Below are 25356 nucleotides of genomic sequence, written 5' to 3' on the forward strand. Positions count from 1 at the left end.
GGATACATGCCCAGGTTGGGGATCTGTGGCTGGAAATCACTCGTAGTTTAAGATAATGAGATTATTGTAAATAAAGGATTGCAACATCCTACCTGTTACCATGGACTGACTCAATAGCCTCATCTGGTGTCTCTACCTACTGGTAGCCACAGTATTCTAGGGTGACTCTTGCCTCCACGAGGCAACAGTTAGACTGCTGGACTTAGCATCGGAAAGACTTGAATTCAAGTATATTTGTCTTAGTCTCAGACTCTTATTACCTGTGTGACTCTGGCCGAGTCATTTAACTTCTTTCTGCCTATAAAAAGGAGATAATATTGAAGAGGTCTAAGTAAAATGATGATGGTAGGGAACCACACATTTCTAGGGGTGCTCGTGACCCCAAAACACTGACAAGCCGGGTCCTGCCGAAAGAATTTGACTCAAGCCTTCTTAGCCAAAGAAAAAAGACAAAGTTTATTAGGGATTCACCATAATGGGTTGTCTTAAGAAATCCCACCCTTTGTGATGCCTGTTTTCACAAGTGGGCCAGATTCAATCTGAGCTGAGCTAGGTTGAATCTGAGCACCTTCATGGAGGCAAGATGGAGATTATATATATAAAGATTGCAGGAGGGATTGAGGGGTGGTCTGGGGTGACTAGAGGAGGGCTTTAGGGAGGGTCCTGAGTTGGAGTCTAAGGAGGAGGAGATGAGATCCGACTCCAGGAACCAAGAGAATGGGATTAAGGCTGGGAAGCAGCTGAAGGCATGGATATTGACAGTATCACAGGTGGGAAGTAGCTGGACAATAAAGCCTAATGATAATGTAAGGCTTATGGCCTTAGGGGAAGGCCAGATCTAGTTGGAAGATTCAAGGACAGTTCAAGGGGGCTCCCAGAGACTGTATTCCAGATTCAAGGAGGTTCCCAGAGACTGTGCCCTCATCAATATCACCTATCTCCCAAGGTCTTTGTGAGTTTTAAATGAGATAATATTTATAAAGTACTTAGCACAGTGCCAGGTATATATTAGGTGCTTAATAAATGCTTGTTTCCTTCTTTCTTTTCATGTTCTCTGTCCAGTCCTAATTCCCTGTTTTCTCCTGGAAACAAATAGGACCAGAAACCAGTGCTATTATGTTTCTACATGGTATAGAAGGGAAATGGAGATCCTGGGGCAATCAGGGACCAGGAGTTTTGGTCCCCACCTAAGGTCTTTTCTCCCTTATCCTTCATCAGGGATCACAAGATTATAGGTTTTATACGTCAACAGATATTGTTTAGTCCGACTCCTCTCATTTTTCATTTTACAGGTAAGGAAATTGAGGTCCCAAGTGAAGTGGTTTGAAATGAAGTGCAGTGTTCTACAAAACTGAGATCTTATAAAAAGGCCAGTTTTTATTATGTTGTCAAGACCCGTGATTTCATTAGTGTAGGGAACCCCCTCTATCAAAGACTGGCAATTACTTCTGCAAACTCTAGAGGGTTACCTCAGATTATAAGATTTACCCACATTTAATCCTGTCTATAGCTTGTTTCTTCAAAGTGTTGTTCCTATTAGATTGTAAGTTCTTGGAGGGCAGGACCTGTTTTTTGCCTTTATATTTCCAGCATAGAGGGGTCAAATTCGTGGGAAGAAACTGCAGAATTCCCGAGGTGTCGTGGAACCAGATTAAAATATAATTGCGAAATGTTGAATAAAATAAATTAAAATGCAATACGATGTAGATAATGTTGATTTGTGGTTTTCTAAGTCAACATGCCACTGCCAGGATCTTCTGCTTGAGTTTATGCTAAGCCCCAGAGTATAGGGCAGTCCCTAAGCATAGTAGGCACTTAATGAATGCTTATTGACGGACTGACAGTGTCCTTGGGGACACCGAAACATGTAGAGAAAATTGGGAAGGCCGTTGTGAGCCTTACCCACAAATTCGCTGAAATGTTCCCTATGTTGGGTGTCCCCAGAGTTTCAGTGCATTTTTAAGCTATAGACACTTAAAACCGCACACACTGTAAAATGTCCCAAAAGGTAAATATCAGAAGCTGTTTCTGTGACCATAAACCCAGCAATCTTTCCATCACAACACGGCCTCTACGCTCCTGAGTGCTTTCGCAAGTCCAGGACACAGACAAGGCCAGGGTTGCCCCTTGGAACCCGGGGTTTCGGGCTAGGGAGCTCCGAGGGGCAAGGATGCATCGATGCTCTCGGCATTCGACGTATCCTGCCTGCTCTTCCTCCCTCCTGCCCCCGGGGGCCGGCTCGGGGGCGGGCCAGGGGCGTATCCGAGGACACTGATTGGCTGCGTGGCTGCGGGCGGTGGGGTTAAGCGCGTCGCGGGGCCGGGGTCCCGCTGGAGCGGCCGAACCCGAGTGTGGGGCCCCGAGCCCGAGGCGGAGGGAACCCCGCCAAGCCTCCCGAGCCCATCGCCAGCCATGAGCCCCCCGCCGCCGGGCACCCGCCGTGGCCCTGGGCGGCCCCTGGTCCAGCTGCTGCTGCTGCTGCTGTTGCCGGCGCCGACGTCTGGGTCGGCCCAGGTGCCGCCCCCGCAGCCCCCAGCCCGGAGGAGACCCCCGGTGGTGATCGGTAAGGCCGGGGATGGGGCTCCAGGGAGGCCCCCAGCTCTTCCCAGGGCTCGGGGACGACCCTAGCCCTCCCGCCGTCCTCTGCGTCCTGGGGCCCCCCCGCATCTGGGTGCGCCCCATCCTCCTCCCCTTGCCCCCCTTATCTCTCTTCAGTCAAGGATCTCCCCCCTGTGCACCCCCTCCTCATGCACCCCTCCCCGTTCTCCTCCCCATCCCCCCTCCTTAACCTTCCCCACTCGGGGACTCCTTCCCTGTGCAGCCCCTCCTCCCTATTCACTCCGCGGCCCCCATACTCTATAACCTTCTCATTCACGAACCCCCTCCTCCCCATGCATCACCCCCTCCCCATCCACCACCCCCTCCCCATCCTCCTGGCTCAGTGTCCTCCTTCCTCCTTGTGCATCCCCTTCTTCATCCTCCCCACTCAGGGACCCCTATCCCTGTGTATCCCTTCCTCCCCTTCGCGTGTACCCTTGAGACCTCCCAATGCCGCGTCTCTAACCCTCCCGGCTCAGGGCCTCCTTTTTTCCCCAGGTCCCCTCCTTCCCATGTTCCCTCCTTAATCTCCACCCAGGGATCCCCGTCCCCGTGCATTCCCTTCTCCATCTTCGTCCTCCCTCTCCATCCACCACCACATGCCCCTTCCTTAACCCTCGCTCAGTGCACTCCACCTCCTTCCCGTGCACCCCCTCTTCTCCCAATGCCCCCTCCCTCCCCCCGTCAGGGCCCCCTTCCCCAGTTTTCTCTCCCCTCGCCCCCTCTTTGCTCCTCTTCTCTCAGGCCCTCTCCTTTTCCAGTGCCCCCTCTGATTCCCCACTGCTGCCCACCCATTCTGTAATGTCAGCTTTTCCCCTCCGGCCTCCCTGGTCTCCCTCTTTATCTCACCCACTTTACCACACACCCACCCAACCCCAGAGGCTCCTTCCATTCCACAGCTCAGGGACACTGGCTATTCATATCACCTCCTCCTCCCCAGAGCACTCCACCCAAGGCTCCTTTCTGCTTCCAAAAACCCTCTTGTGGTCCCTCCCACAGAGCCCAGACACATACTTAATGTCATCCTCCACTTAAGGTGCCCCTACCTTGATAGCACATCCTGTGCTCACCCTCAGGAAGCCTCCTCTTCTCCTGATCTCACTCTTTCCTTCCAGTGCCCCAGGGATAAGGGAATACTTAATATCACATCCCTGACTTGCCCCCCCCCCCCCCCACTGCTCACCCAGAGGCTTTTGGTCTTCTTGATCCCCAACATCTACAGTCTTTACTGCCCTGGCCTCCCAGGTTAACCTACCCCCTACTTACCCCAGGGCTCTTGTTCTCTTTATCCTAATAATAGCTAGCATTTGTGTAGCCAACACTAGACTTTTTTTCCACTTTAGCATTTTTTTTTCCAATCACATGTAATGATAGTTTTCAACATTTACTTTTATAAGATTTTGAGTTCCTAATTTTTCTCCCTGCCTCTCCTCCCCTCCCCCCTCCCCAAGACAGCAAGCAATCTGACATAGGTTATACATGTACAATCATATTAAACATATTTCCACATTAGTCATGTTGCAGCCGTAATCTTGTTATCTCATTTAATCTTCACTTCCGTGGGTGGGTGCTTTCTTATCCCCATTTTACAGATAAGAAAACTAAGACTGCTTGGGGTTTAGGGGCTTGCCCTGTGTCACACAGCTAGGGAGCATCCAGACAGGATTCTGCTGACCACTTACCAGCTGTGTGACCCAAGGTGAGCCACTTAACCTCAGTTTACCTCAGTTTCCTCATTTTATAAATGAGGATAATAAAAGCAATTACCTCCCATATCACTGGGGTGCCTCAAAACTTAATATCCAGGCTCCCACAATAACCCAAGCTGTGCCTGAGTCCTTGCTACGCTATGTTCTGCCCTGGCTCCTCCTCTTTCTCCTTACATGGCTGCACCTCCTTTCATTACCAGCTTTGGGTCCCTCCAGATTCTGCCTCCTACCCTTATCACCACAGCTAGCTCTCCCTTCCCTGTCTGGAGGGAGAGGGACATTCCATAGCCCTCCTAAGGTATCATTAATTTAGACCAGGAAGGGCCCTCAGGACATCGTCCCTCATTCACCACTGCTGGGGGGGTGCCCCCTTTCTTTTCAGCCTCACTCTTGCCCTCGACTTCCTTCATCAGCTTCTTCACACCCCTTAGTGCCTTCACCTTTTCATTTTCTTGCCCCTTCCATTCTTTAGTACCCCCCATGCAAGAGTGGAAACTGCTCTATAGAGTTAAAGTCAGAAGACTGGGTTCAAATTCCAGTTATGTCTGACTGTAGGGGATCTGGGCCTCACCTCGCTAATCTGTAAAAATGAGGTTGGGAAGGGGGGGAGACTTGTCATCAGTTCTCCATGGTCCTTAGGGTTGTTTTATGGGTTTGTTTCTTCACAGCCCTCATTACCTGCCTGCTCTTTGACCTTTGGGGACCAGTGGAAGGACAGGAGAGGGCTAAAGCCAAACCTTTTTTCTCCCCTTCTTGTGACCTGGCCCTCATGGTCTTAGCCAGCATGGGACGACTACTGAGACTTGAAGCTTTGACCTCTAGAGCCAGGGAAGGAATGGGGTCAGAAGCTGCTGTGTGATCGGATGACGTTTATGGTGAGGGGGAAGGACAGTACTAATCCTTCCCCTCACCACCACCCCACTCCCCATGATATCTGGCACTGTAGTTCTCTTTTCCATTCTCCTGGGCACTCATGGGGCAGGGGGATGTTCCTCATCTCAAAGAGTCGCCTTTCTGTGTTTTCTGACCTTGCTTTTACTTTGCAGGGTCTGCTGGACAAAACCTAGCTGTGTTTGGTGTCTTTGCCTGCTTTTTGACAGCCATGCTTGCTGTCTCAGATAATTTGTTTGAGACAGGATCCCAGGATCCTTAGCCAAAATGGCTCCATGGGGTTGTGGCTGACACTGGTCATTAAGTCTGTGGCCAGGGAGGAGAGAAAGAATAGGACCATAGATTTGAAACTAGAAGGGACCTTAGAGATCATCTAGGCTGATCTCCCTTAGAATACAGAATTTTATTGTTATTCATCAGTTATTTCAGTCATGTCCAACTCTTCATGGCCCCATTTAGGGTTTTCTTGGCAGAGATACTGGAGTGGTTTGCCATTTCCTTGTCCATCTCATTTTACAAATGAGGAAGCTGAGGCAAACAGGTTGAATTGACTTGCCCAGGGTCACATAGCTAGTGTCTTAGCCCAGATTTGAACTCCAGAAGATGAGTCTTCCTGATTCCAGGTCTGGCAATCTATCTGCTGCACCACCTAGCTGCTCTAACATACAAAAACAGCCCCATAGTTGTTAAGTGACTCACCCCAGGGCACAGTGGCACAACCAGGATTCAAACTGTAATGACCAAGTCAGAGCTCTCTCTACTGCACTGACCCATCCATCTCCAGATCTTTGCCTTAGTAAGTCCCAAGTGTCCTGAGACCCTAGGATCTTGAGCCCTATGTGGGGCTGTTAAAACCGAAGGGTCCTGTCTGCAGTAGCCAAGGCCCCAGATGCAGGATGACCAAGCCATCAGAAGAGCTTCGATGTTTTAGGAAGGACTGACAATGAGAAATCTCCCTTCCTGTTCTTAATAAGCCCCTCTATGCAGCTGGCTGCTCTGTGTGTGTTAGTAAGAATTCTGGGATTTTGCCTTTGAGCTTGTTGATTGCTGTTTCTTTTTAATTTCCGTTCCTATTCAGTCTTGATAATGCCACCCTGAGAACTAGGCATTAGCTGTGGCTCCGTCCGTCCAAGCTTGGCCTTGGGGGTTACAACAGGGGCCCCCAACTCTTATTACCTGAAGGACTTTATACCTTTTATGCTAAGCATAGTTTTCTTCTATGGTTTAAAAAAAGTGCAGCTATATCCCAGAAGAGTTACTCATCCATCAGTCCCTAACCCTTGAGTGGAAATGAGTCTGTCTGGAAAGGGAGCTGCGCGAGAGCACTGGAATTTGAAGTGGTGGTGGTTGTTTCTGGGATGGAGGTAGGCTCATTCTTTTTTCCTCCTTCCATAGCCCTGCTATGTGGGGCTGGGTTCTGTGATTTTACAATCTCCTATAGAAATCAAAGGAATTTCCTTCCTTGGACTTGTGCTGAGGGAGAGGTACTGTTCAGCTGCAAGTACTGGAAAAACAGAGGGAGGTTATCCATCTTCTTTATCCTTCTCCACATGACCCTGGGGAAAGACTGCTGAGCCTAGAAGGGAGAAGGGAGCTAGGTGTGATAAGCATATTTATCTTGTGAAACACAGGCTTATAGGCTCTCATGACCTATATAGTCTTTTTAAAAAATTCATCAATATCTTTTAGCTTTACATCACCTACATTTATTTTCGTATATATCCCTCTCTCCCACTCCCAGAGAACCATCATCCCTTATAACAAAGAGGAAAAAAAAGGGGGGAAGTTCAGCTAAGCTACTTTTTTCCATTGTTTCAGACTCTTTGTGACCCCATTTGCAGTTTTCTTGGCAGGCACTGGAGTCGTTTGCCATTTCCTTCTCCAGCTCACTTTACAGATGAGGAAACTGAGGCAAACAGTTAAGTGACTTGCCCAGGGTCACACAGCTGGGAAGTGTTGGAGGCTAAATTTTAACTTAGGTCTTCCTGACTCCAGCCCCGAAACTCTATCCACTGCATCACCTAGCTGCCCACCTAAACTAACCACACATTGAAAAAAAACTCTGACATCTGTAGTTCTCCAGTTTTGCAAAGAAATGGGAGAGACAGTCTCATGCCTCTTCTTTGGCATCAATCTCAATGTTTGTAATTTCATAGCTTCTACTTTTGATGGTTTTGTAGTGGCAGCTCTTTCTGTTTACGTTCGTGGGGCATTGTGTATAGTTTTCTGGATATCTGCCATAAGGCTTCCTATTTCTTTTGTATTCATCATAATTCATTATTTCTTACAGTGCAACAGTATTCCATTACATTCACATAACAGTGTTTTATCCATTCCCCAATGTTGGGCATTTTCTTTGCTACTACAAAAAGTGCCGCTGTAAATAGTTTAGTGTATATGGGGCCTTTTTGTCATTGATTTTCTTAAGCTATGAGCTTAGTGGTTCTATACAGCCTCATCACATGGAATCTTTGTAGGTACCTGGAGGAGTTTCACTTTAGAAGGCATAGATTAGGCTCTCTGTGATTGAGTAATACAACCTACCATGAAACATTAGAGGTGAGGACAGGGAAATCTGGAAGGGGCCTTAGAGATCATCTGATCTCAACTCCCTCATTTTGCAGATAAGGAAACTATGAGACCAAGAGATGCTAGCTAAGGGACTTGTCCAAGGTGCTACAGCTGGAATTCAAACTCAGGTGCTGTGAACCCAGATCCTGTTTTTTTTTTTTCATGTTATCCCATTGTCCCCTGTTTTGTCATGTTACTCATTTGGTGACCAGTCCTGCTGTCACAGTCAGTGTCCCAGTGACCTCAAGAGTGAAAGCAAATGAAAAAGCAAATCATTTCTAACTCAGAGGAGAATCCTACACGGTTACAGAAACTTGGCAGAGCGGCCCCCCTTACTCCCTAAAGCAAAAGCACTAACAAAGTGTCCTAGGAATATACAGTAGCTGTTCAGAGGAGGGGCAGAGAATTAGGAACACAGTGAGTTTGACTTTCATGCCTTTTTCCTGCCATCAGTTATGTTTTCCTGGTGACTCAACTTGAAGACTTAACTGCCCTGTTGACCTTCCTTCAGGAAGCAAGAGTTCTGTGCCTCTGCTTGTGACCTCAGTGAGCGTGCCCTTGAATAGTTAGTGGTTGGTGAAGCTTATGGGGAGATGAGGAAGCTTCCTCTTTGGAAGGTATAGATAAGGATTAGACCTCTTTAATGAGTAGTACAAGATACCACAACTACAAAGGAAACTCTGGAAGGGGTCATTTGATCTGGCTCCTTTATTTTACAGGTGAGGGAGATGTTAGATAAGTGACTTGGCCAAGATCACACAGCTGGGATTCAAGCTCAGGTCCTGTGAATTCTGAGTGCTGTACTCATCTCCTGTGTCCTGTGACTCAGTGGGGAGGGCCCAGGGCTCTGCTGAGTCTTGCCCCATTCCCTTATCCTATGGCTGATTTAGTTCACTGAGTGCTGCCACTAAAATTCATCTTTTATGCAGCCCCCTCTCTTAACTTGCCTCCAGTGACAGATTCTCATTCATGTTGGCTGCTGGGGAAAGCCAACAAAGTGTCTTTGATTTATTTTTTGATCTGCTAAAAGAGTGGTGACTCTCTATCTGTGGTGTGGGGGAAGGGTGCGGTGAAGACTCGGACTTTTCTGCTTGTGGGCCTCCTTTAAATTGGGAGAGCAAAATCTGCAAATTGATTCACCCCGTTTGTCTCAGTTTACTCATCTGTAAAATGGGCTGGAGAAGGAAATGGCAAACCACTCTAGTATTTTTGCCAAGAAAAGCCTAAAGGGCTCATGAAAAGTCAGATATGACTGTTGCTGTTCACGACAACAGCCTACTCATACCTGCCATCTATTTCCCCATTGCTCAACTTCAAGATTACTGTTTACCATGACTCAAAGCCATGCTGTGATAGTGGAAGAATACAGGCAGTAGAAGATGAGCCTTTGTTTCTGGAAGAAGCAGGGCTGGGGGGTGGGGCACGATTTGTCATAAAAGAACTTGGTAATTTTCTAGGCAGCCCAGCCTAGTCCTGACCTCCTGTTCAATTCTGGACCCTACTCATTGTCCCTTTGCTCTGTTTATCCATCCCTCCCTGTATATACTGATGAATGAGCTTATCACAGTCTTATCACAGCAGCCATTCCTATGGACATGGTTACACAAAACTTGGTATTAGAAAGTTCAGCCCAAACAATGTTCAGGGAACAACCTTTTTGAGAATTTTCAAGGGTACTTTGTGTCTCATTTCCTTGTGGAGAAATTTTTAGCCATTTAAAATTAAAGAATCCTTTGGTTTGGGTTTGTTTCCTCAAAATTTTATTGGTGCCTTATTTCTGGATATCCTGACTCCCCATTCCCAATAAGCCTTTCTTCTAAACAGCGTTTATAAACTAGAAAAGACCTTATAAATCATCCCCCTAGAGTTGAAGAAATAGGTCTAGAAAGGAGAATTGATGTGTCAGGGTCACACAGTCAGTGGCAGAACCTGCTGGAGAACCCAGGACTCCTGGACATAGAAATGCCAGGCATTTTCATTTTTAGTGCCATTCGTGAGCAGTCAGGTTTGGCTACATGTTGACAGTTCATACCTCCTGGGGAGGAGGCCAGAAGCTGTGGGCCATGGTGAGGGCTTTAGATCATAGCTGTTAATTGCTCTTCCAGGAAGTTTAACTGTGGCTTCACGTCACCCCTGAATGTGAGTTTAGCATAGCAAGAAACTCCTGACTCAGTGACAGAGAACTTGTCAATTTCATGCTCTTCTTCTTCCTAAGACTTGAAATGAGGGCAGCCGTGAAACTCACAAGGTTTCCCTTCATCACAGGGACCATGTTCCAAGCTGGCTGGTGGGAGATAGAAGGAATGTTTGTTACTTTTAAATGGTCTTCTTCCTTAGCTTTCTTTAAGAGGTTCTTAAATCAGTTCTGAACCACAGTTACTGTAATGCTGTGCTAACTGCTTGCAGCACCCCTCCTCTGCACCATCCCCACGGTGCTCCTTGGGGTGGGCTCACTGCCCTCTTAGTCCACTACAGCTGAATTTATTGGTGACAAATGTGAGTACACGAAGGTTGTTGTTGTGTTTGTCTTTTGTTCTCAAAGAGAACCATGACATCAGGGAAATGATGACATGACTTGCAGTTGACTTTGATTTGAGTGAGGGAGGGCTGTGCAAGGTCACTAGCCTCACTTTCTTCTCCAGAGCCATCTGGGTCCAGTGGCCTGATAATTCACCAGGACGACTGGAGATGGCCCAGTATGCATTGCAAGTACATGAAACTGTCAGTGGGGACCACCGTCTTGAGTCAGGACTGCTTCTAGACCTTATAGCCAGAACTTTCTCCCTCTGGCCACAGGAAGTACCATCTGTTATGGATAGGAGTATTTTTGAGTTTCTTTAGCTCATACTGCTTCTTCCTAAAAGGTTTCTCAATCAGTGCTTTACTCCTTCTAAAGTGCTATTGTATTTGTTTGTATTAGTCTGCAAAGATTTACTGAGTTGGCAGTAGGGCTGAGGCTGGGGGAAGAGGAATAAAAAGAAAAGTGAAACTGGCCCTGCCCAGAGCTTACTTTCTTTAAAGAACAGACTTTTATAGGTGTGAACAAAAAGCCCACAGAATAGATTTCTCTTTGGAGGGAAAGGCTGTTACCTTGGGTAGGGGTGGGAGGAGTCAGAGCCACAAAGGCCTCTCAGAGAGGGTGGTTCTTGAGCTCAGCTTTGAAGGAATAATGAAGAGGGAGAGCATTTTAGGCTTGGCATGGCTATGATGGTGGACGATGGAATGCTCATTATGTGTAAAGAACAGCAAAAAAGCCAGTCTAGGTAATGCACAGAGTACAAGGAAGATAGTCATGTTGAATCAGGCTTGCTAGGTCAAATGCTAAACAGATGTGTTTCATCCTAGAAAAAAATAAGGAAGCTGTGTGGTTTACTGAAAAGAGGGGTAATATGGTCAAGATTTGTGATATATAAATATCACTTTGCAAATTGGGTGGAGAATAAATTGGAGGAGGAAGAGACCAAGGTCTGGGAAACCCAATTCTTGGAGGTTTTTTGAAATAGATGTGGTAAGCGGATGAGGGCCTGTACTAAGGTGGTAGCTGTGTGAGTCTGAATGAAAGAAAAAAAGGGATTTTTAAAGTTCTCATTTAATGTTGTAATCACTATTAAATACTAGGGTGATCTAGGAAAAATTAGATGGCAAGCTCTTTGAAGGCAGGGGGTGTTTGTCTCTGTTTCCCTCACACTTAGCCCAATATCTGGTACTTCTTGTTCAGTTCCTTCTGTTGTGAGGGGCTCATCTTACAAAGTCATGTCTTTTAGCATTTTAATACTGTCCGTGGGGTTTTCTTGGCAAAGATACTGGAGTGGTTTGCCATTTCCTTCTCCATTTTGTGCAGGCAAGCATTAAATGTCTTTCCCAGGGTCACACAGGTAGTAAGGGTCTGTGGTCAAATTCGAACTCTGTTCTCTCTGACTCCAGGTTCAGGGCTCTATCCACTGCGCCACCTAGCCCCTCCAGTGTCTGTCACAAGGAGCTTAATAAATGCTTGTTAAATTAATAGAAAAACAAAGGCAGCTCCTGCCCTCAAACTTGGTTTCTAGATGGGGGAGACCACACACTAAGAAAGTCATGGCCAGGAAGGGGCACTTGGGCAGGTAAAAGTTAGACTCGACATACCCAAAGCTGGAACCGTGGCCAGAGTTTATATTTGATCATAGTCTTTGGTTCCAGAACTGAAGGGGAGGAAGAAGAAAGAAAGGGTACATTAGAGAGGCCCAAGGTGACTTGGCCTAGGTCACACAAATGGTAATTGTCAGAGACAAGATTCATATGCAGGGTACTCAGTGTCCAGCTTTCTTCTCTAGATCTGAATTGCCTCTCCAGGCCCTTTGTATAGACTTTGCTAAAATACTGGGAGAAGCTGTGATGATTCATTCAATAGATATTGCACAGGTAGAATTGACAAGATTTGGCAAATAATTGGATGTATGGGGTGAGTGAGAGAATCTCTCAGGAACTTATCTATGTTTCGGGTTGCTATTAGTTATCTTTTCATGTGTATATATCTTATTTTGGCACAGTGGATAGATCTCTAGGCCTGCAGTCAGGAATATCTGAGTTCAAATTCAGTTTCAGACACTTACTAGCTGTGTGACCTTTGGCAAGTCACTTAACCCTGTTTGCCTCAGTTTCATCATCTGTAAAATGAGCTGGAGAAGGAAATGGCAAACTGCTCCAGAATCTTTGCCAAGAAAACCCCCAATGGGGTCACAAAGAGGTGGGCACAACTGAAAAACGACTGAACAACAAATATCTTATTTCACCAGCAAGTTTGCTAGCCCTTTGGAGGCAAAGACTGTGCCTTATTTACTTTTGTTTCTTTTGCTGCCTACCACCTATCCTTAGTGTTAGTAACACCCAGGAGCAGTAACTATCCAGTGGGACTCCATACTTGTTTGATACTGTAATTGGAGGCTTTGGCCTTTAAGGGGGTAGGGTGTGTGCCAGGGCAGGTGGGCTGAGCAGTTCTATGATTTTATTTTCAAAGTATCATAGACTGTTAATAAAAGAGCCGGACAGAACCTTGAATCATTGAATCGGAAATCCCTATTTCACAGATGGAGAAATTGAAAATTATTCAGGGGAAGCCCAAAGTCACATCTGTAGTAAACAGAGCCAAGATTTGAAGTCTTCTGAGTCCATACCCCCAACCCCTCATTTTACAGATAAGGAAACAGATTGGGGAAATGAATGGCCTGTCTGAGGTCAGTACTGATGGTCAGTGGCAGTTCTTTCTACCTTATACCATTGTTGTTAGAATACAGATGGGCATCATTAAAGGTAACACAGTTTGATTGACTGAGGTAGTTGTACCTTTCCTTTGTGTGTTGCCATAGTTCCTTTCTCTTGTCAAGTCTGTCACTACCCCAAACCTAGGCAGTGTCTCTTGAGATGGGCCACAGGTTCTGGTTTGTGCTCCTTTAAGTCTCCATCCCCTTTCTCCATCTCAGAGGCCTGTGCCTCTGGGGACATGAAGAGAGAATTACATTAGAAGAAAATTTCCTAGTCTACCTCCCTTCTTCCAACTACAGCAGATTTTGACTTTCTACTGGAACAGGTATTAAAACATCCTTCTTAGGTAGGAATCTAGGACACTGGAAAAAGAACAATGGAACTCTGTCCTAGGAACAGTCTTAATGAGACTTAGCTGTGAATCCTGGCTCCATGTCTTCCTTAATTGTGTGGCAATACAGCAAGCCATTTACCCAGTCTAAGCCACAATCTCCTCATCTGTAAAGTGGGGATATTTGTGTCCTATCCCGGAGGATCATTGTGAGGAAAGTGCTTTGCAAATCGTAAAGCTCTATAAAAAATTCTAATATAAATATCTAGTATAAATTGTGGTAGTAATAAGAGTAAAGGCTATTCTTTTAGCTTGGGCAGGAAATCAAGTGATTTGGGAACTGATTTTCCTTCAGTCACTTCCCAGATCCCTTTGGCTACATAGCTGTAATGTATAATGTCCTCAAAACCATATTTGAAAGGAAGAATAGAGGTGCAGTGGAAAAGGGACTGGTCTCAATGTCAAAGCATCTGGGTTCAGACTCGCCTCTGATGCCTACTATCTGTGGGCAAGACACTTATCCTCCCTGGCCTCAGTTTCTTCATTTGTAAACTTAAGGTGTTGGACTAGATGGGCCAACTCTCTGAGCTTATGAATAAAGAAATATTTATTGAGCATATCCTGTGATCATAGAATTAGGAGATAATCAGTGTGTGTTTGTGTGTTAGTGTGTGTATAAAATGTGTATAGTGTGTGTGTGTGTGTGTGTGTGTGTATGTGTGGTGTGGAAGCCCTTAGATGGTTTACTCCAAGGTATTTTATAGAGGAGACTGCCCCACAGAAGTTAAATAACTTACCAGTACCAAAGATAGTTTAGGAGCAGGGTTGGAGTTCATCTGACTCCAAAGTCAATGCCTTTGTTTTTGTTTTTTTCCCCCACTTAATAGTATTTTTTTTTCCAATCACATGTAAAGATAGTTGTCAACATTCACTTTTATAAGATTTTGAGTTCCAAATTTTTCTCCCTCCCTCCTCACCAAGACAGCAAGAGATCCAATATAGGTTATACGTGTACAATCATATTAAACATGTTTCCCCATTGACTAATGTTGTGAAAGAAGAAACAGAAGAAAAAGGAAAAACCATGAGAAAGAAAAAACAAAAAAACAAAAGCGAAAATAGTATGCTTCCATCTGTATTCAGATGCCACAGTTCTTTCTCTGGATGTGGATAGCATTTTCCATCATGAGTCTTTTGGAATTGACTTGGATCATTGTATTGCTGAGTCATTCATAGTTGATCATTACACAGTGTTGCTGTTACTGTGTACAATGTTCTCCTGGTTCTGCTCCCTTCACTTAGCATGAGTTCATGTAAGTCTTCCCCGGTTTTTCTGAAATTTGCTTACTTATTTCCTATAGCACAGTAGTATTCCGTTACATTCATATACCACAACTTGTTTGGCCATTCCCCAGTGGATGGGCATCCTCTCAATTTTCAGTTCTTTGCCGCTAGTGAAAAGAGCTACTGTAAATATTTTGTATCTGTGGGTCCTGTTCCCTTTTTCGTGATCTCTTTGGGATACAGACCTGTTAGTGTTACTGCTGGATCAAAGGGTAAGCACAGTTGGATTGCCATTTGGGCGTAGTTCCAAATTGCTCTCCAGAATGGTTAGATCAGTTTACAAGTCCACCAAGAGTGCATTAATGTCCCAGTTTTCCCACATCCTTTCCAACATTTATCATTTTCCTTTCCTGTCATATTAGGCAATCTAACACGTGGGAGTTGGTACCTCAGAGTGTTTTGATTTGCATTTCTCAAATCAATAGTGACTTAGAACATTTTTTTTTATATGGTGAGTTCACTTTTGGATGTGATGCTTTTAAGATGACTGGGATAATCAGTTCAAAGATATTTAATAGGCAGATTGGAAGTCAACTGAGAGTTGTTCAGGCTGGGCAGATAGATCTAAGAATCATCTGCATAGAGATGATAATTGAATCCCAAGGAGCTGAAGAAGAGATCACCAAGAGGAAGATAAGAGAGCCCAGGGCAGAGCCTTGGGAGACAGTGGGCGTGACCTGGATGAAGATCCAAGAAAGGAGACTGGGGAGCAGAAACCTAGAGGGTGATTGAGTGTCATACCCTAGTGAGAGGTCAAAAAGGATGAAGATTGAGGAAACATATGAGAAAGTTTAGAGAGAGCAGTTTCAGTTGAAGCTAGACTACAGAGAGTTAAGAAAATGAGAGAAAATGAAATGGAGGCACCAATTATAAAAGGGCTTTTCAACAAAAAATTTAGCAGCAAAAGAAAAGAGTTTGGATGATAGCTAGTGGGGATGGATGGGTCAAGTGAAGATTTTTTTGAGAATAGGAGAGATAAGGGCATGTTTGTTGGTGGTAAGGAAGGAGCCAGTAGATAGGTCAAGATGACGGTAAGTGAGAGTGGCAATCTGTTGGAGCAGAAGGGATGGAACCGGATGGCTTATAGGCACCTCTTTGTGTGAGACGGGGTGAAGGAGGAGATGGTGTCAGAAGACGTCTGAGTGATGGGAGATGAAGAAGAGAGCAGAAAAGGGAGGACATGACGAATGGCTTCAGTTTTTCTGTACAACATGAGGCAGGATTCTCAGCCGAGATGGGAAGTGGGGGGAGCCCTGGGGAGGTTTGAGGAGGGGTCAGAAGGTTTTGGAGGAGCTGCTGTGGAGAATAGAATAGTGAGTTTATAAGGGAGTTAACGTAGGATTGTCTAGGAGCAGTGAGGGTCTGGTTGAGGTTGATCTACAAATTTATATCACAAAGTCAGAATGATTGAGGATGATAAAGGAGGAAACAGGATGGAATGGGATCACTTGGGTAGGTTTGCCTTGATAAGCACCCCTCACCAGCATTTGATGAGAATGTTTTCTCTAGACTCTCTTGAATTTTAATCCCATATCACCAATAACTTACTAGATGTTTCAAAGTGGATGTGTCATAAACATCTTAAATTCAAAATGTCCCAAACTGAATTAACCTTTCCTCCTTATGCTAGGGCAAACATGTGACCTTGGACAAGTCCTTTTTACCTTTCTCTGGCCTCAGCATTCTGCTTATTTCCTGTCAAATAAAAGGTCTTCCAACTCAAATTTTATGACCTGTAGGATCCCATATGAAGATAATGATCTCATAGAAATGATAGTTGATATATAATGTGCTTTAATGTTCATAAAGCATTTGTAAATTTGTTTCTACAAGCCTTTGAGGATATAGATATGCCCATTTTATAGATTGTGTTAAAAAAAAGTCAAGTTTCTGGCTCATGAGTGGGCTGTAGTGTTCCTAGAAGGCTTTATGGAGAAGATAGGATTTGTATGGGCTTAGAAGCCTGGGTAGAATTCAGATGGGTGGAGAATGGAAATGTAATGGAAGTGTTATTCTACACCAGGAATTCTTTTTTTTTGTGGGGGGGGGGGGACAATTCAGGTTAAATGACTTGCTCAGGGCCACACAACTAGTAAGTGTCAGAGGCCAAATTTGAACGGAGCACCAACCCTGAAGTCAGGAGAACCTATCCATTGCACTACCTAACTGCCCCTACACTAGGAGTCCTTGACCTTGTTTGTATCATGGACCACTTTGGCAACAGTCTGCAGAGAATTCTACTTATTTTACTCTGAAGGGTGGTAAGCTTGGGGGACCATTGTCCATTATGTGGCAAAGAAGAGGGCACACTCCAAGGTACCTTAAGATCTCTTTTGTTAAGTATAGTGATGGATTAAGGCAGACTAAACCCAAGAATGTGTTAGGTCATAATTGCTGGCTTCAGAATGCTATGACTTGTTATTTCTTAACCCTTGTCAGTCACATCTAGCATACTTTGGGGTAGATGGCTCTGGATTATGCAAAGCAGCCAGCTTGGACTGGGCAGAGCCAGGGGAGTGAGCACCTTCCTGTCTGACTAGTTAGCTCAGTTGGCTCAATTTTGGGAGCAGTGTGTTTGTTAGCTTTGTTCTCTTTCTCAACCACCAAATACAGTCTTAGGCCAATGCCACAACCTCACCAAATTTCTGCAGTTAGTCCATGGAGGTGGGATAGAGATGGAAGGTAGACCATGGGACTAGTAAACCTGTCCTCATGCCCTTGGACAGAATAGCTCCATCTCTGTTACTTACTACCTGTGCGATCTTGGGGGGCAGTGTGGTAACTTCACCTCCATGTTACCTCCATCTTTAAAATGAGGGATCAATTAAAAAAGTTTTTTAGATAGCTCTTTCAGTATAACTGTTCAACTTTGTGATCATGTATTTTAATCATGAATTTAAAACAGATGGTTCTGAGAAAGCGTCCATAGGCTTCCAAAGGTGTCCAGGACACAAAAAATGGTTAAGAGCCCCTGTTCTAGATGGGTCTAGCTCCAAGTGATTTCTGTTCCAGGTGCAATTAACTCAATGTCCATCCCACTGGAAGAAGGACAGAGTCCGGAGGTCCAGTTTCTGAATGTATCTATTTGCTAAGGTAGAGACAGCTTGACTCACTAATCTATTAAATGACTCAGTAACCTATTAAAGAGTATTACAAAGTGATAATCATCAGAACAATCTGGTATTAGCCAAGAAGTAGAGCGGTGGATCATTTGAATAGATTAGGCACACAACATACACAGTAATCTAGTGTTTGGTAAACTCAAGATCCAAGCTTTTGGGACAAAAACTCACTATTTGACAAATTGCTGGGAAAACTAGAAAGCAGTTTGTTAGCAACTAGGCACTGTATACCAAGAAAACGTCAAAATGGGTACATGATTTAGACATAAAGGGTGATATAAGCAAATTACAGGGGAATATGGAAAATATTACCTGTCAGATCTATGGATAAGGAAAGAATTTATGACCAAACAAGAAAGAATATCACAGGAAGTTAAATGGATCATTTATTTGGATTACATTAAATTAAAAAGGTTTTGCACAAAGCCAATGCAGCCAAAATTAAAAGGAAACCAGGAAATGGGGAAAAATGTTTTTTTTTTTTTTCCAGGAAGTTTCTTTGCTTAAAGACCTCATTTCTCAAAGATGTAGCATTTTGGGAGAAGATAAAATAGAAATTGCAAAGGGGTCTTGTGCTAGCAGCTGGGGGGCACAGTGGACAAGAGTGCTGGATTTACAGTCAGAAACACTTGTATGTGAATCCTGCCTCAGATACGTAGCAGCTGTTTGTTGTGGTCATTCATGTCCGACTCCTCATGACTGTCATTTCCTTCTCCAGCTCATTTGACAGATGAGAAACTGGCAGACAGTACTAAGTGACTTGCCCAGGGTTACGCAGCTAGTAAGTAAGTGTCTGAGGTCAGATTTAAAATCAGGAAGGTGAGGCTTCCTGACTTTGGTCCTGGTGCTGTATCCATTGTGCCACCCAGCTGCCCAGTAGTTGCTTGACCCAGAGTAAATCATTTAAACTGGCTCAGACTCAGTTTCTTCATTTGAAAATGGGGATTATAATAGCACCTCCCTCCCAGGGTTGTTGTGAGGATCAAATGAGATCATATTCTTTGCATACTTTAAAGTGCTGTATAATAGCTAGCTATTATTAAATAATAATTATTTTTAGCTAAGTAAGGAGAGGGGGAAGCAAGGTATAGTAGAACAGAAAGAATCCAGGAATCTGTGTTTTATTCCTGTTCCTGCCACGGGCAACTGCTCTGAACCTTTGTTGTTCATCTATAAAGTAGGAATGATCACTTGGCCCAACCTGGTGGGCAGGGCTGTTGAGAGAATAAAATGAAATGAGGTTATCTTTTTTTTTTTTTTTTTTGGAGGGGGGAAGGCAAAGCAATTGGTGATAAGTGACTTGTCCAGGGTCACATAGCTAGTAAGGAAATGAGGTTATCCTACCTTCATTTTGAGGTATTTGACATTGTATGCTAAAAGACATTTTCGTGTATATGGTAACTTTCTATAATACTTCTTCTACACAAACCTGTGGCACATTCAGGGCAGGTGTTAACTTCTGAGCTTCTATTTCCTCATCTCTAAATTTGGGATAAATGGTTTTATCTGCTCTAGGGCTAGGTAGGTAGGACCTAGGTGGTTCTATTGACTCCAGTTTCTGCCCATTCTACACAGACTGGCTCTGTCTAGAAGAAAGTACTTGATCACCTTATAGATGGTATTGAAATGCCTTGTTTACTTCCCAAATAAGGCAAACTGAAGTGTCTGTTTCCTCTTGGCAGTTTTGCTCTACCTTCTTGGGCAAGGCTGTCACTTGAAGGCCTTTTGACCTGCTTAAGGCTAGGAAATTGTGTTTTTTGGCACTGTTCTGGCCCTTTGGGAAATTTGGAAGAGAGCCCTTTGTGTGCCGGTTTGGGCAAGTCAGGCTTAACACGAGGGAGGCAGCTCCTCCTCCCTCCTCCTAGGTAGACTTTTGCCAAGGAGGTTGATTGCACATTCACAACCTCAGGATCAGTGTGTATGTAAGGTTTTTGGGTGTTGAGAAACACAAGCTCAAGAATCCTTCATAGACGCTGGTTAGAAGAAGCCGACCTTTTCCCCTTGGTCTGCTCATTACCCATTGGATAGAGAGGCTTTTACCTTACTAGCTTTTTCACAGTGACCTTGGGCATATCACCTAATCTTTTGACCTCTGTTTTCCATTTGCACAGTGGGGTGGCTAGGATTAGATGTATGGCCAGATCGGCTAGATGAGCCTTTTCTCTTATTAAATATTGTATTGATGCTTTTCTTTTTTTAAATGTTACTTATTTCCCAATGACTTCCACCAACCACAAACTCTGTCTTGTAACGGAGGTATAGTTAAAAAAAGATCAACACATTAGTCATGTCTGAAAATACACGTGCCCCCTTCCGCCTTTGCCAAGAGGAAGAAGGCTTGTTTGGCCACTCACTAGTCCTCTGGAGTTACCTTTGGTCACTGCCTTGATTAGAGTGCTGGATGATCTCTCTAGGACTTCCATGACACTGAGGATTGATTGCTAGAAACTGTGTCATCTCCTAGGCATTGGGGACATGTCCTGTTAGTGATGGGGATTCTTTAGGAGAAGCTGGCCGCATTTTGTTTCACAGAGACATCCAAAGCTCTCCTGCCTTCTATTTTCTTTGTTGCCTGTGGGAGGCTTCTGGCTAGGGCTTGTCTAAAAAGAATTGTGAAAAGGCTTCAGTAAGCAAAAGAATTAAGGTCCCAGAGTTGGAACCCAAACCCAGGCCGTCAGACTCCAAATAAATCCTGTAAGAAGCAGTGAAGGGAATAAGCTGTTTATATAGACCCTCCGCTGTGCCAGGCACTGTGTGCTAAGTGCTTTTTTATAAATATCTCATCTGATCCTTCCGGTAGGCTAAGTTTAAGTAAGCCCAGGTTCATACAGCTAGGAAGTGTGAATCTGAATTTGAACTCAGGCTTTCCTAATTCCAGGACTGCTCTATCAGCTTAACCTCTTGGATCCTTAGCTTTCTCATCTGCAAAATGATTAAATGTACTCAGCTGAGTCATTACTTCCTAACCTTTGTGTCCCTAGTTTTAGCCTCTTTTTTTATTGATGTCTCTGTTTTTACAGCAGTCTTGTTTCCACTTGGCTTTCAGATATATTTGGAAACAAGACAGACATCAGCAAAACTAACCATTACAGACCTGTATCTGACAGGTACATTCTGTTTTCTACTGTCCCCACCTGTGCGCTGAAGAGCAGAGGATGGTGTTGCATTTTCTTTACTCTTCTATGGGGCTAAGCTTGGTTATCAAAGTACTAAGTGTTGTTCCCTTTCATGTCACTTGTTTTTTTTTCCAGGAACTTCGTTGTGTATCTTATTTTCCAATCAATCAATATTTATTAAGTGTCTACTATTTGCCAGGTACTGTGCTGAGGGCTGGGGATTCAAAAACAGGCAAAGGACAGTCTTTCCCCTCAAGGAGCTTACAGTCTAAGGGGAGAGACAACATGCAAACAAATATACAAAGCAAGCTATAGACAGGATAACTAGGAAATGATTAACATAGGGAAGGCACTGGAATTAAGAGAGGTTGGGGAAGGCTTCCTGTAGAAAGTGGGATTTTAGTTGGGACTTAAAGAAGCCAGGCAGGTCAGATGTCACTCTGCATTTGTTTGCGAGCTAAAGACCCTCTTTTGTTTTTTTTTTGTTTTTTTTTTTGGCAGGGCAGTTGGGGTTAAATGACTTGCCCAAGGTCACACAGCTAGGTGTCAAGCATCTGAGGCCGCATTTGAACTCAGGTCCTTCTGACTCCAGGGCCGGTGCTCTACTCACTGCTCCACCTAGCGGCCCCCAAAGACCCTCTTTTTACATAAAAATTTCATGGACCCTACATTTCTAGATTAGTACCCATTGAGAAAAGGTGACAACAAAAAGCTGTAATTCAGTAACTCGTTTAAATGACTTGGTGTTTTGTTGATTGCAAAATCTAGATACATTTGAAAATAGTAATAACACATGTAGGAGACATTATTCGGTCTCCAGAAGGTACATTTGCTTACATTGAGTCATCGTGCATATTTTGTTGGTTTTTGATGAAGATTAAAATTACAGTGATTGGTGCATGGGGGTTCCAAGGGCCCTTGCCAGAAGGGGACCACTAGCCAAGATGATTTCTTAGGCTCCTTCCAGCTTTAAGTTTTGTTATCCTCTAAGTGAGCTTTTAGTGAGAGATTTTATCTACCAGCTTCTCCATTACTCAGAACCCTAAGTGTCTGAAGTTAAGAGCTTGGGTATTTCGCATTAGTGAAATGCTTTGCTTGGTTTGGGCTTTAAAATGTATTCTCATCCTTTAAAGTTGACGCCTGACCCAGAGGGAAAAGCGGAGACATGTGGGGTTGACACCTGCAAAACAAAGCCAAGCCTGTCTTTTCTACGAGTCTCTTAGGGTCACATCCAGAGCTGGCCGTACATGAATTAAAATTATTCTGACTTTGGACAATAGGGAGAAAGGTGATTTGGGGGGGGTTGTTATAACTTGGGAGTAAGCAAGCTGTGTCTGGGAAAGGTGACTCTTCCCAGAAGTACAGGACTCTGCACTGATAGAGAAGGAAAGAACTTGGCGTAACTGGTAAGCATGGAGTCTGACAATCTTGGGGAAACCCTGTATCCCAGCGGTATTTGTCAAAAGGGGGCTTGGACTGTAATTAGGTTGATCTGGTGATTGCCTTTGCTACCTGTGTCTTGAGATTCCATGGGACTTTGAAAGAGGCTTAGTAAACGGCTGACTGCTTTTTTCTTGCTCTCTATCCACAGAATGATATAGTAGAACACTAGACTGGGAGTCAGATTAGGTGGGGTCTTGTCTTAAGTCTGCCTCTTTAAGTTGTCATTTCAGACAAGTTAATAGAAAGAAACCTTGACTGGGAGTCACCAGCCATTGAAATATCAAATATATTCTCCCAGGTCACTGTCTAGCCAGTATGTATGATAGGCAAGGATGGGCCATCTGTAGTGGTTCTTTTGGGGATGGAATTTTGGCCTTTTGCTTATGGCTATAGCTAGCCTTCACCACCCTATAGTCTCATTTACCAGAGAACATCTGCTGGAAGAAAGAGCGAGGTGGCTGCTATTTCTAAAGTAAATCAGATAATTTGATAATCGCAGCCTTCTTAGTGGGAACAAGAATATATTGGAACAGTTATCCTATGGGGAACCAGCACATGGTAAGCACTAGGGTAGTGGAAGGATTCCTGCCAGTCACAAGTCCTGCTACTTGACCTTTTTTCTGATCTTACAAGGTGGCGTGCGCTGATCCATCCTAAATGGAGTCTACTGGCTCCTGCCTTTGATATATAATCTTGGGCTGGGCTTTAGTTTCATTATCTGTAAAACTAGCGAGTTGGGCCAGATAAGATCTAAGGTGTTCCTTTAAGTTTTTATGTTCTGTGATCTTTGTTTATGAAGGTCCTTTAGACCTTCATATTTAATGGTTAGATTTGGTGTCAGAAGCACCTAGGTTCACATCTTGCCTCTGAGCTGCGTGTCCTTAGGGAGTCACTTTTCCTCTCTGAACCTCAGTATTTCCTCATCTATAAAATGAGAGGAGTCCTGATCCCAGTGTCTTCTGCTGCCTTTGGGTTTTGTCCCATTATATTGAAGTGACAAGAGTCTTAGGTAAACCATGGCCTGGGAGTAGAGTTCAGTTAATCAGGAACTTTGATAATACTGAGGGAATTTCAGTAATTGTAGCATGTGATCCCATTGGCCAGTGTCCTAATGGTTCATTATTCCTGAAACCATTCTGCTGTCACTGGGCATCTCACACTGTGCCTTTTTCTTTCTTGCAGTACCTGGTGACTTGGGAAACCAGCTGGAAGCCAAGCTAGACAAACCTACGGTAGTCCATTACCTGTGCTGCAAGAAGACGGACAGTTATTTTACCCTCTGGTTGAATTTAGAGCTGCTCCTTCCTCTCATCATCGACTGTTGGATTGATAACATCAGGTGGGCCTCATTCAGACCTTTGACTGGCACATTGGACAGGCCAGTTACTTCAGGAGTCAGCCTCCTTGGGGAACAGCCCCTTGACTCTGCTAGGGAAACCTCTATTCCAAGGCTCTTCTTATACCTTTACTAATCCCATACTAGAACAAGCAAGATGGGGACCATGGACAACTTGCTCTGAGCTTACTTGCTTTCTTTCTCTCCTTCCTTCCTCCCTGCTTCTTTCCTTCCCTTGCTCCCTCCCCTTATAGTGTTTGGCTTTGGGAATTTTTTTCTTCTTTTAAAATTTCAATCCTGAATTTAACTAATTGTTTCAACAATCTGGCTAGCAGCTGTTGTGGGGGTGAAAGACCAACACAAGCCCAACAACAACGCTACCAGCACACTGCAAAAGCCCGGGTTCTTTTGATCTGCTTTACTAAGGAAAGCAGCGTTAAGGGGTTAACAAGCTTATTTTAATCCAGCATACAAATATCACTCACTTAGTTCAGGGGAAAAAGCCAGCACCCTGAACTTCAGAGCAAAATACAAACAAAGTACAAACATCAACAAACCTTGTCAGATTCAAATCCCAATGCATAGTTACCAGAGTTTAACAAAGTCCCAGCATCTGGGTTTACGAGCTGGAGGGCTCTTAGCTACAGCTGCCCAGAGTCTCCGCATCATTGTGCCACCAAGAGTGAGAGCCCTGAGCAAATGGCTCTGTCTTTTCTTATACCATTTCAGATGTCATCAAACGTCATCTGAATGACCAGAACTTAGACTGCTATGATTGGCTGTGGAGTTAGCACCTCTCCTTAGGACCCTGAAAGCTTCACACCCACATAGGTTTAGCACCTAATTGGGGTTTGGGCCTGGGGCTTAGCACCTAGTAAGACTCAATGAAATACACTGAATTAATCAAAGGAAACAAAAGCCAAACTCTTCAAGGGCACTTGGTTGAACTGAGTGCTAAGAGCCCATTTTGCTTACCAACACACTAATACCAAGTAAAGTGAACATGTCCATACTCAAAGCAGAACAAAAAATTAGGACCATACATGAATTGACTTTGGGGTTTCCAGATTGTCATTGTGCAGGCCTCAGTTTCTTATGGAGTGGTATTCTCAAAGGGGATGCAGATATGTTGGGTGTAAAAGTGCTCCTCCACCCCCACTCTGGCCCTGTCTCACAAAAAGAGGGACTTCTGACTTCCCCAGGGAGCTTGATGTTCCTGCACAAAAGTCCCAAGTGGAATATCTTATTTTGGAAGCGGTGGTGCTATCTGATGCAATCCTTAGTCTCAGAAGGGAAAATTACTCTCAGCCTCCTCTTCATTCATTACAAGGACACAGGGGAGAAAATGGCACTGTCTTTGCCTGTAAGAAGCTTAGATGGAGAGACTATGTTTGTAGGTAAGGGTCTCTTGAAACTGAGATGATAGTTACATGCTCAGGATTTAAAGCTGACTTTTTTTCTAGAGAGAGCCATTATAAGGGCTTATCACATGAACTTCACCCATGCCTTAAGTTCTAGGGGTCTAAATCGAAGGACTAAAAAAATTTCCTCAGCCTTTTCCCTCCCTTCCTGCCAAATGTGGTGTCTGCAGATGATGAAACAGGCCCAAGAACACATTTATACACAAGCTTTGCTCCCTGATTATTGACATGATGCC

The 25356-nt window shown here is 44.3% G+C and overlaps 1 protein-coding gene across 1 annotated transcript in view; it reads left to right on the plus strand.

The window, feature by feature from the left end:
* Positions 1–2178: 2178 nt before the first annotated feature.
* The window catches only part of PLA2G15 (phospholipase A2 group XV), a 39741-nt gene continuing 16563 nt past the window's right edge, over positions 2179–25356 (plus strand). Inside the window, exons 1-2 of the mRNA XM_036750059.1 lie at positions 2179–2563; positions 23546–23702. Coding sequence (XP_036605954.1) covers positions 2179–2563; positions 23546–23702 — 542 coding nt within the window. The remainder of the gene's footprint in view (positions 2564–23545; positions 23703–25356) is intronic.

This window comes from Trichosurus vulpecula, chromosome 3 (assembly GCF_011100635.1).
Source record: "Trichosurus vulpecula isolate mTriVul1 chromosome 3, mTriVul1.pri, whole genome shotgun sequence".
NCBI lineage: Eukaryota > Metazoa > Chordata > Mammalia > Diprotodontia > Phalangeridae > Trichosurus > Trichosurus vulpecula.